Consider the following 15,712-nt stretch of genomic DNA (forward strand, 5'->3'; position numbering starts at 1 on the left):
ATTTTGTATGAATGTATACCAGGCATTGGACAAGATTAGCTCTTTTGTGTCTGCCTGAATCTCTTGCCTTTTTTGCCTGCAAAGCAAATGCTGTTCAACAAGTTGTCAGTATCATGCAGGAGCCATGTCTATTTTTTATCAGTTTGTTTTTTACGGATATTGAAAATTCACATCCAGATGTAAATGTTACAGAACTTATTAATGTGTACAGTTGGATCAGAGCTGCTTGCCATTCAAATATTAAATTGTGTTGGCCAATGGAAAAAAATTAATACCTAGTTTGTGGAAATATACGAACATAATGTTAGTGTCACCTTTGGAAAGTGTGTATTCATTCAAAATGTTTGGAACTCAGGACTGAAATTGAATACTGAAAGGTGAGTTTAAAACACACCCGTTTTCCTGAGCATTCATTCATAAGCCAACATGCATTCCATTCAGGTTTGAAAAAACATGCAAAAATTAACATTTTATATTGTGTTCTAAGGAGAGCTTATGGACCTGATTTAAGGTTTAAAATAACACATAATTGAGTGATTTCATTTCTCTGCTTGAAAGTCTGAGTGTATACAGGTCTTTGTTGGAGAGTCATTATTTACACCAAAGGAACTGGATTTTCCTAACGTGCTGGAGAAGTGGACTGTGATTTTCAGCAGCCACAGAATAAAAATGCTGTAGTTAACAAAACAAAAAGCAAACTGTTTTGCATTGCTTTTTTCTCTCCTAAACACTGCTGTGCTCTGTCTGTGGAGATATGACATTCATGGGGGTTTTCAGTAGGCCCACAATAACACAACATCCCTCAATACAAGCAGCACAAACAGAGGAAGTGTTTCATCATTTTTCAGCGCTATGTCATCACAGCTAGCAAGTGAGTGAACACAAAACATGACAATAGCCAAAGCAAAATATACTTGGCCATGTTGTGTTTGATTTATTTATATATTTTGTCAGGTGGGTGGGGGACAGGGGTAGGGGTAGTTGAGGGTAGCAGGTGTTGGTATAGCATTCTGTGGCATTCTGTATTAGTGTACACCAGCTTGTTAATCTAACATTTAATCAGCCAATCATGTTCCAGCAACTAAATGCATAAAAGCATACAGACATGGTCATGAGGTTTAGTTGTTTTTCAGACCAAATGGGGAAGAAATGTGATCTAAGTGACTTTGACTGTGGAATGATCTTTTGGGATTTTCACACATAACAGTCTCTAGAGAATGGTGTAAAAAACAAAAGACATCCAGTGAGCTGCAGTTCTGCGGGCAAAAACGTGTTTTTTATGAGAACGGTCATTGGAGAAGGGCCAGACTGGTCAAAGCTGACAGGAAGGTGACAGTAATGCAAATAATCGCACATTACAACAGTGGTATGCAGAAGAGCATCTCTGAACACACAAGGTGTCAAACCTCTTAAATAGATAGGGTGCAGCAGCAGAAGACCAAGTCAAAAACAAAAAGTTATAAATACCTAATAAAGTGCTAAGTGAGTGTATATTTACAAAATGTTAAACATTTAAAATGATTTTGAATCATGTTTAAAACTCATGAAAGATTATGTAAATACATTTTTCAAAACACCTGTTTTATTTATTGCACTTATTGTGAAGTCTGTATTAGACTGTGGATGTGTGCACAGATTTTTAAGAACAGCAAAACCAATTTGTTTACCAGTATGAAGCTACTGTTTGAAATGTCACACAAATGGCACACAAAATGTGCTTGTTTTCTTTTTGACAATCTTTGGATCCACTAATGTGACTGCAACTGCAAAGCTAGCTGCAGAACAGATTGAAGGCCATGAGCTTGTTAGCTGGGCACATCAAGCCCTCACAGTCCAGATGGAAAGTGGAATTCCTCTGCTGTGTACCTAAGTTTACAGCCAGATTTCCAAAAAAATCTTTGCACCTTGAAATTCCACAAAATCCTTCAGTCAAGCAAGGTCCAGCAAGGTCCAGGGCTTATTAAGTAATCACCAAGAAAAGCAAGGTGATTGCAGCATTGCAGGTTCAGATCATTAGCACAAACCTCTTATTTAGATTATTGAAGGTGGCATTTTTAATTTGGCTTCATTGGATATTTTTGGTGTCGCTATGGCCTACAATTATTTTTGGCTTGCTCATTGAGCCAATATGCATGAGACATGGCAGTTGCAATGTTAAGTTTCCACAGCTCAAACACCCACCACTAATGACACAAAATAACAAGTAAATTGAAAAGAAAATCAGTAATTTTTTAATTGAGCTTGCTGCTCAGCCTACAAGTTACTGCTGCCTTTCCTACAAACTAAAGTGTTCGGTAGTCCACCGGCTCTGAGTGAAAACAGTTATGGAATTGTCAGAATCAGAGTAAAACAGCCTTCATCATAGTGGATTTAGCCCTGAACATTGTGTACTCAGATAAATGCAGTGGAGGGAAGTAAAGATGTGGTTGGTTTTTATTGACATTTTTATGCTAGTGTTGCGTATAGTGGATTGTCACTGTGAAGGCTATAGAAGAAGTCCTGATGCTCTCCTGTATGTTATTTTATGTGATGCTGTCACTTTGCAGCATTGTACTGTAGTTTTGTTAACACTACTTTAGGCGGTAATGAGGCTTAAGGACAGCACTCTTCTCGGGAAAATGTATTCAATCAAGATAGAAAATAAAAGCTGATGCGTTTTGTCAGAGTGCTACTTTAGGACTCTTCACTGTAAGCATTGCAGTAGTTAGGTGTGTCTCCTAATGCTTTGAAACTGTGATGGTGAATCATTGGCATATTGCCCCTTGACTATTTTTTGACATATTTTGATAATGTAGAATAAATTACTATATCCTTATGTTTGGGGTCAATTTGACCCCATTCAGTGTTTCATCTCTTAAAAACCAGTTAACCATTTTTTTATATTGATACTGTATGATTTTACTATTTTTCTAATTTGGTGGGATTAAATAGTAAACATGTAATAAACATAATGCTATGCGACATCCCGTACCAACTTGGCATACAAATTTGTTGTGCAGTGTTATTTTGACCCTCTGTAACTGTATGAAATGTAAGAAAATATGCAACCATAAAACATTTTTTCTCTAATTTCTTTGATTCTGGTCCCATACAGGTGCCCAACTTTCACTTACTGTTCCAAAATGAGATGTTTCTCACAGATTTTTCAGCTTTATTTCATAAAAAGATAGTAATTTGGGAGACAATGAGAAGGTGACACACTATGTGGCAAAAATGTATTGTGTTTATTTCAACTATTGGGCTTAGTTTGACCCCAAACGTAAAATTGGTCATAAAATCTGAACATAATAGGAGGGTTAACAGTTCTGCTTCCTCTTTTTGAGTGACTGGTTTCGAATGGCACTATCTGGTTTGTAACTGATAGTTGAATGCTGAGTCGTGGAGAAATTTCTATCTTTCCACCCTACAAATGACACCTCTATAAATACCAATTAAGGCATGGCGAGTCTCCATTCAAAATGTCATTTTGTCTAGGACTAGGCTTAATCTGCATCTGAGAAACTGGCCTGTAGTGTTTTTTCTACAAACACAAGTGTTTATATGAGTCCTCAAGGGATAAGAATGTACCCTATCAGTTAAATGAACTCTGTCAGAGTTCATTTAACACAAACTTTTTTGCTGTGTGGATAAACTAAGGATTTACCTTACTGATTTGCCTGCCTTAACATCTGAGTCAATGTTGGTCTCTTTACTGCCAGTCCGTATCCACACACAGAATTGCTGCTGCGCATGGTCTGATATTCAAATATTCAATGGAGGCCAAATGTTCATATTTCTGCATTCATTACTGTACCTTTAGCATTCTGTGTATATGACAAATAACACACATTCCTTGCTAAAAGTAGATTTGCAGAGGTGGTGAAAAAGGTTTTAATTTAGATTTTATGATTGAGATATTGTCCCTCTGCAACTGCCAATGTTTATGACTTCTATTTTCTCTCCAGTATATTGAGGCTGCAACTGTATATTCTGTCTGTAGTGGGGAAAGTGAAGTTAAGGTGAAATAGTAGAGTGAAAGAACACACAGTGCTACAGAACCATTAAAAATGCAGATGGAAGCCCTGAGATAAATCAGACCGGTCTATACTGATATATAGATGAGCATGCATATTTTTGTGGGTCAGGCCCGCACAAGTTAGCCTGACTGAAATAAGTTGAGCCAGAGAAATAGTTTTTTTTTCCCTTAGATATTGAGTGTGGTGTGATTCAGTCATGTGATGCGTAGATGGGCACTGAGCGTGTGTGATGTCTGTTACAGGTGGGCACGGACGGACATGCAGTGAAAGAGCTGCACAGGAGACCGGCATTCAGTGACCAGGGCAACGAGAGGGCATGATGTCATCAGTCAGGGGTCAGGAGCCATCTTCACTGCTGATGGGGAAGTCCTCAGCCAATGGAAGCGGAGAACAGGTGCACTCAGGTAAGTGTGTGCCGGCCTGGTTCTTTCCGTCGGCACCGCGCACAAAGAAAAGGGCGTAAGTGTGAGCGACACTTAAGGGACACGTCAGTCCTCATGCCCGCTGTATTGTGTTTGGCAGAAAGAGTTATTTGCAATTCTGCTGCTATTCATTTAACGGCTCTGGAACGGTTGGTTTTCGCTGGGCTTTTCGGGCGTCTGAATGAACGCCTGGCTGTGAGTAAGTGCCGTGCTTCTCCGAGCTCTGTTATTAAGCCGGGAGTGTGGGCGCGTTTGAAGGTGAAGACGAGAGCTTAGCTTCTGCCGATGAAACTGCGCGTGAGTCATTGACAGAGACAGAGGAAGGGTGGCCGCTGAATGACGGGTGCGCGTCAGGGTCCCGGTTAACTCACAACGCTCCCGCGATGACGCAGACAGGCTGTCCTTACAGCCTCCCAGCCGCGTTATCTCAGCCCAGGTCCTGTTTATACACTCACCGAGCACTTTATTAGGTATTTATTAGACTTATTTTTTAGACTTCTGCTGCTGTAGCCTATCCACTTAGAGTTATGATGCGTTGTGTGTTCAGAGATTGTCTCCTGCATACCACTGTTGTAATGTGTGGTTATTTGCGTTATTGTCACCTTCCTGTCAGCTTTGACCAGTCTGGCCATTCTCCTCTCAAGTCTCTCATTAACAAGCGTTTTCAGAACTGCTGGTCACTTATTTATTTATTTATTAATATTTTTACTCTAGAGACTAGTGTGCATGAAAATCCCAGGAGAGCTGCAGGTTCTGAGATACTCAAACCACCCTGTCTGCCACCAACAATCATTCCGCCGTCAAAGTCACTTTGATCACATTTTTACCACATTCTGATGGTTGATGTGAACATTAACTGAAGCTCCTGACTCGTTGCTGCATGATTGTGATCCCCACAATTGGCTGATTAGATAATCGCATTAATAAGTAGGTGTAAAAATGTTCCTAATAAAGTGCTTGGTGAGTATAACTGGTGGAATTATGCGCTGAGCAATTTGCACCGAATGTATTGTTCTGACAGAACCTTTCCCCTGCAGATAATATACAGCACCAGTGTGTGTGGCTGTATACACTGCATAAGGTGCTACAGCTCACTGGTACCGTGTAATGCAAGAGCCGCAGTGTTGGATGCTGTTCTGTAGGGAAACCACCCCAGCTAACACAAAAAGTTCTCACAGTGTTACTGGAATGTTTTGTCAATGTTATAACATTGCCACTATCTTGCAGCGACATTGTGAGAGAGTTTTGTGTTGGCTGTGCAGCTGTGTGACAGGGCGGTGCGGTTGTGTTTAATGTGCTGGATCATACTGTGCTGTTGTCTTCCACTGAAAAGGCAGGAGTGCTAACCACACACTGCAAGAATAAGTCAGCCTTAAATTAATTAGATCACCATTAACACTCAATTCCTTAATGTTCGTTTCAGGCATCTAATGTGCTTTACAGTACATAGGCTGATGACCTTTGATCATTTTATGTGATGAATATATTTATTTTGAGTATTTTTGAATTCTGTATTAGGTTTAATCTCAAATTGAATTATAGGAATTGAATCAATAGAAGCACTGGAACTGCTTCTGTGCACAAGTTAATGAATGTGAAATCTTTCCAGATTTAGATAAAAATGTAATTTGCCTCACTTATAAATGAGCCCAAATAGGTCAATATAAAAGGACAATATCCTGTGACACATTTTACAGTGCTTATGTACATATGCACGAATAAACAAATGTATTTGTATATAAAAGGGTAGGTTGAGATAGACTGTTATCAGTCAGTGTAACTCTTGACCTCATTGGAATGTGTTGTTAAAATGGAATCTGTCGTCACTGACTGGAATTCTATGTTTGATTTAACCTAGGCCACAAAACAAACAAATGTTTTGCAACCTTATGTTAATTAGTCATTAGTCATGATTATGTTGATGATGATGTTGATGATTACAATGGTGATTGTTATTAGTATTATTATTATTATAAATATTAGTAGTAGTAGCGTTAGTAGTTGTAGTATATAGTAATGCACAATTATAAAACTATCTGTAGCTCTAAACAGAGGAGCAATGCTGGAGAAGCAAAAACAAGCTGAATGGTTGTGTGTGTGAATTTACATTTGGGCGTTTGGCAGACAGCCTTATCCAGAGTGACTTACATAACCACATACACAGAGGATTAAGCAATGAGCAGTGCTGATGCTCGGTCACTAGGGTCACGACCGAATTGCAGTCATTTCATAATCTTACAACATAAAGTCAGATGCCATAGCAGACGCAAGAGGGAATAGACGATGTGGTAGTGTATTATGAATGTAGTGATTACATCTCTTTTATTTGTTTTTATATATAACATGGGTTTCTTAAGCTTCATCTCATCTGCGAATGTCAAAATATTCATTATAAATACTGTCCTGCTGTTGGACACTGTGCAGTGCAGCCTGGTGAAATTCTCCTGGTTGTTTTGTGATGAGCTTTGTCATTGCGCCCTGCTGCAGACGGAGAGTCCATGGAGGAGGAAGTGGAGTTTAACTGGGAGGAGTACCTGGAGGAGATGGGAGCCAGCGCGGCTCCACACACGTCCTTTAAACACGTGAGTAACCCGGGGAACTGGGGTCTGTGGACCAGGCCTGGCACAGCCAAGTGTTGAGTGTCCATGGGCTGAATAGCCTGTTATTGGTATTGAACATACAAGTGTTCTTAACGCTGTTCTCTCACTGTAAGGGTGTAATGGGTGCCGTGGCTGTTAACGGTAACCACAGGCTGTTACAATCTCTTGACAATGGGCTTAAACCTTGAAGTTGCTGCACCTAGGAGGGTGTTTATGTATGTACCGGTGAGTAATTCACGGTAAAGAACTGGGAAAAATGCAATACATTGAGTTTCAAATATTAAGTTATTTTTAGCTGCTGCTGCAACATCCCTGTCAGTTAGGAAGGGCGTATACAGGCCTGGTAATCCTGCGAAAGGTGTGTAATTGTTGTTAATTTCAATCTTTTATGTCTTCTGCCAACAAAGGTGTGCAGTTGTTGCACAAGACAATTGCTAAATATCCACAGCTAGTGCAGGTGCCCCGTCACTCAGGGAACTCTAGTACAGAGTGAAATATAGAACACCCAGCACACTGGAACCCTTCCCCTCTGGCAAACAGAGGAGCCAATCACACGCCACCAAATGGGGCTCCCAACCACAGTCTGCACAGAGGCCATCTTGGTCTCATTCCAGACCACAGAGCACATCTCTGCTGTAAGAGCAAGTGCCTTACCTATATACACCAGCCAACCTCCTCAGTGATTATTGTCTTTAACACTGTGAACCTTGATCTGGGTCTTCCCACCTGAAAATTGAACTTTTGGATTCTTTTTTACATGGCAAAATGACAAAAACAAAATTTTACATGGCAAAATATTTCAGTGAAATCATAAAATCTGCTCATGCAGTTCTCTCTAGTTACTTGTCTGACAGGTGATTGATGGACTGTTTCTTCTCCAGATTGAAGTGAAATACTCCCGGGAAAGAGAGAGTCTGTTTTTTTACTCTGGCTTATACAGAAAAACATCACAATATATAGCGTTACATGTATTATTTATGTGTATATATTGAACTGTCACGTCATATTTGAATAATGTTTGAAATATTCTGGTTAGATTCCCCTTTGGCTATGAGATAATACTATGATGAGTGTTTCCCCAATAGTCTTTGGCCGTCAGTGTTCCAAACAAGCTGCATAAAGCCAAGCATTTCTCAAACGTGCTGTTAAAATACCCCGATGATCATTTAGCCAAATTTGCTGAACATTGCCTTTCCAGATGAAATGAATTTTAATGAGCATTCAGCTTCAATGACTTTTTTTCAACGCAATAGCAAAATGTCAATTGTCAACATTCCAAAGCCATTCCTGCAATGTTCCTAGTCACTTTGAAAGTTATTCACAGGACAGCTGGGGAACCGGGCAAATTCATGTGTTCAAATGTTTTCCCTGACGTTCCAGTATTCTGGAAACCAGGGACTGAAACGTCATTGTTGGGCAAAGCACAGAACTCAGCTCTCTCCACACCAGCATGAAGCTTCCTCATTTTAGCACTTTATTTTTAATACATAAGAAAGATATAAATACCTCCCTCCCCAAGCCAGATGCAGAATTATATAATGTAACGTACTGACATTTTCTGAATGCTATTTGAAGCTGCCGTGACTAAGATCCTAAGTAAGATACGGCAATGGCTGTATTTGAGTAACAATTATATTTTATTTTAGCTCTGAAAGAACACACAAAATCTTAAAGGTTAGAGGGAGTACCATAGAAAGTGGTGTTTATGAACAGACAGATCATTTCCAGTGACTAACGTATAATAACGGAAAAGTTGCGAATTCACACTGTGCTGTGCACACAATAGATCACATTTTGTATTGCTTAAGTCTGTGGGTATGCACTCTAAGCCAAATCAAGAAGTGCTTGTACTGAAAACTGGTGCAACAGCTGCATCTTTGCATATGACCGACCACAAAGAATGACTGACTATGAAATTTACTGTTGCATTTACAATAGAAATGATTTTATGCGTTTTATGTGTTATTAATATTGGTAGATAAAATATGAATGTCTTTATTTAAGGGAGCTGTTAAGAGAAGATGATGAGCAGCTGACTAATGCAAGGGGTCTGGAACTGTTCTGAGAATTATGTTTAACAAATAAAATATCTGATTTGATTCTATCAGATTTTCCTCACCTATTGGGGTAACCCTGCTCAGATAAGTGGATTGTTACATCACCCACTGACTATTCATGGGCTCGTGAAAAGTGTTTTGGCCACTTGGTCTAAATTTAGTGTACTTCTAAAAAATGTAATATGCTGACTTCCTGCTTTCTTTGCTGGGAAACAAACTGATACTGTTTCAGCTGTTCTTTAGCCTTTTCTCACGTTGAAAAACAGCAATGCCCTTTATAAAGCTCTTTAACTGTTTTCCTCTGCTGTATATTTTTCTCTTTTGTCCAAGGTTAATATCCATCTTGTGTGGTTGTCATTTTGTATTTCTTCAAACTGCATTGTCATAAAACAATGCTGCTGTGCTAAATAGGTTGAACAATTCCAACATTTGTTTTATAACATAACTTAAAAACGTGTCAGACGTTGCTGCTCCGGGAGGGATTTCAGCGACAAACGAAATATCACTACATCACCTTCTTTACATGATGATATTTCTATACATACAGTACCTTACCCAAAGGGATTTACTTCATAGAGGCAAGTCTATAATGTTTGTATGGTTATATTTATTTTTTATGCTTCCCTTATTCTTCCAGGAAAGTACCCCATCTTGATATCTATTTGATTTTATCTCCAGCCCAGATATCGCAGCTGGAGTTTACAGAAGCTATTCAAGTGAAACTGCAAATACCCAGTCTCCTTTTGTATTCTAGTCTGCAATCCAACAATCGAGCCGCTTTCTTAAAGTTTGTATTAAAGCCTATGTTTCTTTTATACAATCATTGCTTTTCCTGTAGTGTGTTGCCAGTTGGATATGGGAATTTGTTTAAAGTTCTCTTTGTTAAAGTTAGTTTGAAATTGGTCTTCTGGGACTGTGTTTTGTTGGATGTGCAAAGCATTCACTTGTGAAGTGGCTCTTTTGAAGCCATCGATAACAAACCCAATCAAACTTCAATAATACTTCAACCCTGAGTATTGTCTCCACACCAAATGACTGGTAAGAGTGCCCTTGCAGAGGTCTCCTCTGGGCTTCCTCAACCAAAGATTTAGTAGCCTAGATATATGCCTCCAAACCATTACAACCGCGTGTGTGTGTGTGCATGCATGCGTGTGTGCATTTCTGTGTCTGTGTGTGCATGTGCATGCATGAGTGTGTGTACGTGTGAGTGTGCGTGCAAGTGTGCGTGTGTGTGTGTGTGCATATTAGAATCTCAGTGTGTGCGTGTGTGTATTAGAATCTCGACGTGAATGCGTGTGTGTGTGCCTGTGTGTGTATGTGTATGTGTGTGTATTAGAATCTCAGTGTGCGTGTGTGTGCCTGTGTGTGTGTGTGTGTGTGTGTGTGTGCGCGCGTGTTAGAATCTCAGTGTGCGTGCCTGTGTGTGTGTGTGTGTGTGTATTAGAATCTCATTAATCTCAGCACTAACGCACTCAGTGTTCCTATGCAGGCCTCAGCAGTGAGGAGGACTGCCCCTTGTAGCTTGTAGAGTCAGGAGCAGTGGGTGGAAGTGAGCTATGGGTAAAGCCTCATGTCACGCAGAAGCACAAAGCCTTTTAATAATCTCGGGTAATAAATACACAAACGACCGTGGCAGGATGAACCGGAGACCTTTCTCTGTCCAGTGCCCACCACTTGGCAGGCTTTTCTAACAGCAAAGGTTATAGCCATCCATCTCCACCAATTCCCTGTTTTATCTTCAATGGGCTCTTACTTGTGTGACATTTTTATTCCTAAAAGATCTGCTCACTTTTGCAACCAGCCCAGCGGTGTCCTGGAGCATAGTCCTCTCCCACCAATTACTTATGAGTGTTATTATTTATTAGTTGGTGGCTGTTTTTATCCAGAGTAGCTGTCATGGCTATCATGCTAGGATGGATATGTACATGCTATAAAAACTGCTAGCACAAGCATGGAACAGCAGGAGAGCAGTGATAAATCTTCCAAGTTAAACAGTGTCAAAGCAAACAACCAATTAGACACAAGTGTGCACTTAATTTTTAAATGGTCACAGGAAAAATCATTCCTAATCACATAGCGTAAAAAAAACACCTAGCACAGAACCATAAAAGCAACCTCAGGAGTAATGTAAGAGCAACCATAAATATGGTTCAACATCAGTTTCAGGGTACGTTGTAAATGTTATTCGCAATGTGTGTTTTTTCCAGAAAAACAATCCTTCTAAAACACCATCCTCCATTAAGGTGTCCAGGTATTAGATCCCTGACTGAGGATGAGCTCAGCCTCCATTATGACGTCATCTCATTATTTTGATTGGTTACCCCCAGGTGGAGATCAGCCTACAGAGTAGTTTCCAGCCTGGGATGAAGCTTGAAGTGGCCAATAAGAGCAGCCCGGACACGTACTGGGTGGCCACCATTATCACCACCTGTGGCCAGCTCCTGCTGCTTCGCTTCAGTGGCTACGGTGAAGACAGGAAGGCGGACTTCTGGTGTGACATCATGACCGCTGACCTGCACCCTGTGGGCTGGTGCACCCAGAACAACAAGGTCCTCATGCCACCCGAAGGTGAGGGGAAAAAGAGCAACTATAAAATGGCGGCTCCATCTTATCCAGTTGTGCCCCCATCAAGTAATACTTTCTGTTCTGAGGAACATGTCGTCTCCCTTTTATTTTCGGTCAAAGGAGTAACATTAACTGACAGGAAAGTGCAAAAGCTAACATCCAGTCTGTGGTAATCTGCATGTTCTTTTCTAAAACAAATGATACATTCTTCTATATGTGACACATTTAACTTGTCACTGAAATTAAAATTTACTAGAAGTTACTTTTTGAAATGGCCCACTTAATGTAAACTTTGACACTGCAAGTATTCAGATTAGTTTTCCAAATTTGTTTATGCTCACACTTTTTTTAAATTAGTTTACTAACTAAGTATGTATTTTATATACATTGTACGTCTTCACTGATTTTCGAGTTGGCATGATGGTTAGATTATCACTCACACCTTATTTCAATATTTAAATAATCTGTGGATCACAATGTTCACTTTGCTACATTCAAATGACTCTGCGTGTATGAGTGCATGCATGTGTGCATGTTTATTGTTTTTTTTTTTGTTTGCTTGCTTGTTTGTGGGGAAGTTTGGAACTCATAACCTTATATGACACTTGAACTGACTATGAGTGTTTTTTTCTGACATTTTGTTTGATGCTCTCCTCATAGAATACTCGTAATGGATTGGGAAGTGGGCCAGAATTTCAGTTGCACAGCTTTCTAGTGCTGTTTAAGCAGTATTGTTGTGTAATAACACATTTATAAGACATCACCCCTGAACAGTTGTACCAACCCTACCAGTGCATTGTGAAGGATATAGAAATTAAGTAGTAGCAGGACTTGCTGTTTAAAATGATTGTCTGCCCTCAGTTTGCACATGTTTATCATGCAGCTGTGTGTGACCCTTGATTTAAAATGTGTGATGCATCTTTAAGGATCTTGTTCGGATACTCAAACCAGGTTAATAAAATGCCCTTTTCTGAAAAGCAGTGTGATAAAATGAGATTTGCCCCGCTTCACTTTGGAGAAGTTTGGTCCTTGAATCTTTGATCAATCTTAGATTGCCCTTTATATTAGCCTAGCAGACAATGGCAGTGGACTAGTCAAAAAATAAATAAATTACACCATAGGCTTTTGAACTAGGTGTACACTAGCTGGCGTGTGAATATATTCTCTTCAGATTTTGACTACCCTGGACTACCATATCTGAGCAAAATCTGTGTCCTTTGAGTGGCTGAGCATATAAATGATCATTTGTGATCCATATGCATGGATATGTAAATTGAGGGCTAGTGATAGGGACAATGGTAGCACAGTATAGTATAAAGTGACCATCCCAGCTGCATTATCACACTTCTCTTTATCTTTTCTCTTTTTTGTCTCTCAGATAACGTTTACCTAAGAAAAGGTAAGCAGTGCTGCCAGTCGCCTAACTCCGTCTTTGCTGCACACGCCCACTGTGTGACAATAGAGCGCATGTTTGTGCCTTATCTTCATTCCTGCATTCAGAATGAGCGGATTTTTTTTTTTTTGTTGTTTTTGTTGTTTGACTTCATCCTCTCCTTGTTGCATGTCTCGCTGTCTGTTGCCTCTGCGTCAGTCGCTGCAGTTTCTCCCTCCTGCGGGAATAGGCACGCGCGCCTGCTTGTCGCTACCGCTGCGGATAGCGTGCGTTGCTCCCTCTCATTATACTCTTCCCTGCTTCAGGAGACTGCTTTGTAGGATGCGGATGGTAAAAAAAAGTTTAAAATGGAGAAGCTGAGTGTACACAATCGCTGCATCGTGGCGAGGGAGTCCTGCACTGTACGCATTTGCGGTTTCATTTCTGGAAAAGAAACCGTTAGTAGACAGGTTTCCCCCCCTAAACATGAATGCCCTTCTGTGGCTGTGAGTTTATCCCCAGAGGACAGGACACTGACTGGTGTTTATGATGTCACAGGGAGAAAGTAGTACAGGAGGGAACTCTGGGAGATGTAGTGAAACATGTCATGCCTCCCATCACCTCCGGGCAGTGTGCTACCCCCAGCTGCAGATCCTTTGCTATATTTAGCCTTTTGATTAATACAGATTTTAAATACCTGTCCTTAATGGAATACTGAAAGGCTGCACGTGTATGGGGGAGAACAGGATGCCCCAGAAACCCACATCCTCCTAAGAGCCAGGCCCAGCAATTCATTTTTGTCCCCTGTCAGGAACATGAGTCTCTGATCTTAATCTCAACAACCATTTATTCTACTACGGTATGCTGAAACCTGCACTACAAGCAACTTTCAGTAAAGAACAAAAAATTATTATTATTATTATTATGTAAAAAAATACAAATAATACATCATGTAAATGGTATGTAAACTGCCTTGCATGCATACCTTAAACAGTGGCCTTTAGCAGCCGACATCAACCTGCTGATTTTAGATCTTTGTAGCTTTGTTTCCTGAGGCTGCCAAAAAACGATGCTGGCATACAGCAGCTTGTTCTGGCTTCGCAGAACGGGAGTAATACAGGTTGCGCTGGGCGTGTTTTCTAGGTTAAATGTCAACACTTCCTCGAGTGAGTTCCTGTAATATGCTGGGCTGCCTGCTCTTATCACATGTGTTTCCTTAGCAGATGAAATGTGAGCTCAGGGTTTGTTCCTGTAAAAGCCATACTGAGTCCACTGAGGCAGCAATAACAGCCTTCTCCTCACAATTCCAGAAAAAGAGCAGATTTCTGGAATAGTCCTTTCCTGGGAAAGAGCAGATTTCTGGAATAGTCCTTTCCTGGGAAAGAGCAGATTTCTGGAATAGTCCTTTCCAGAGAAAGAGCAGATTTCTGGAATAGTCCGTTCCAGAGAAAGAGCAGATTTCTGGGATAGTCTTTTCCAGTCATTTCCAGCGTTTGTTCTATGAGCAGTTAAAACTGTGCTTTGTGCGTACAGGAGACTGCAGAATACAATATGCTGGAGGCTGAGGTCACACATTGCATAATGCATTATCGTGTTACTGTAACTCCACTGTAGCACAGCGGAGCAGGACACAAGCGTGTAAGGCAGTAACTGGTTTCCACTCACGTCCAGATGTTGTTGTTTTATAGGCAGCGTGTTGTGAGTTGTGTGCTGCTGAATGCTACACAACGCTTGGCTGTGATGGCAATAAGCGTACTTTCATCATTGTGGTGACAGCATATTGCTTTAAAGCAGGACTAATTAGTGTGGATATTTTTCCAGCAATCACTGTAGTACTGTATTAAAATCTAGTATTTTTTAGCAAATAGTAAAACTCCGCCTGTGGTTCTCTATTTTCATTGGTTGGTGACTCCTGTAGCGTGCAGCAGTGGTGTGAACTGGGAGCTATAGTGATCTGATTCCACGGAGGGAGTTGGATGAGAAGATGCTTCTTTGACGGCGCTGTTGCGTGAGAAAAGCGCTATGCAGACTTTGGCACCGTTGTGCAGTCAGCGAAAGTGACCTGCCCACGTCGACTGCGTGGAAACAAATCTGAAATCTATCCAAAGAGTTCAAAGGAGCTGGGGGTTGCATAGCAACTGCTGCAGACTTGCTTTGTGGCGCTGCACTTCCTGACTCACGGGGCAGCATCGTATTCGCTTACTCGGCAGAAGGGCTGGCGTTGGCCAACCGGCGTTTGCACGGGGGCAGTGTGGGATAGGTCTGGTCTGGAGCAGTGTAGCAGGCAGGCCTTTTAATCCTCTCATCCTGGTCACCTCCTTGCCTTTCCAGCTCACTGTAAATGGGAGATAAACACTCAGCTCAGCTGTCCTTGTCAATTAAAGGCTAAATGAGCAGATAAAACGCTAACAGCAGAGTTTATCCTATCAATTTTGAACCCTCTGCTGCTCAGGCGTGAGAACACTCGGGTCCTTTGAAGCTCTGTCTGGAACAACCCTATTCCAGAGTCCCTTTCCACGGAGAGATAATTATTACTCACGTTACTGCTTACTATTCCAGAACCTTTTTACATTAGGATCGTTTTTTTTGTTCATCCACAATGCATTGATATACTCGTTCAAGAGAAGATTGCTATTCCTTTTAGAGAAAGAATTTACCATATATGTTTTATTCTGGAGCA

General features: G+C 40.7%; 1 protein-coding gene across 2 annotated transcripts in view; it reads left to right on the forward strand.

Annotated features, from left to right (window-relative positions):
- Nucleotides 1–15,712, forward strand: part of sfmbt2 (Scm like with four mbt domains 2) — a 70,824-nt gene that overhangs the window by 5,386 nt on the left and 49,726 nt on the right. Inside the window, exons 2-5 of one of the 2 annotated variants that reach the window (XM_061252841.1) lie at nucleotides 4,259–4,420; nucleotides 6,926–7,020; nucleotides 11,423–11,663; nucleotides 13,039–13,059. In XM_061252841.1, coding sequence (XP_061108825.1) covers nucleotides 4,333–4,420; nucleotides 6,926–7,020; nucleotides 11,423–11,663; nucleotides 13,039–13,059 — 445 coding nt within the window. In that variant the 5' untranslated portion in view covers nucleotides 4,259–4,332. The remainder of the gene's footprint in view (nucleotides 1–4,258; nucleotides 4,421–6,925; nucleotides 7,021–11,422; nucleotides 11,664–13,038; nucleotides 13,060–15,712) is intronic. The other variant, XM_061252842.1, reaches the window with a different exon arrangement.

The sequence above is a fragment of the Conger conger genome, chromosome 8, assembly GCF_963514075.1.
Source record: "Conger conger chromosome 8, fConCon1.1, whole genome shotgun sequence".
Classification (NCBI taxonomy): domain Eukaryota; kingdom Metazoa; phylum Chordata; class Actinopteri; order Anguilliformes; family Congridae; genus Conger; species Conger conger.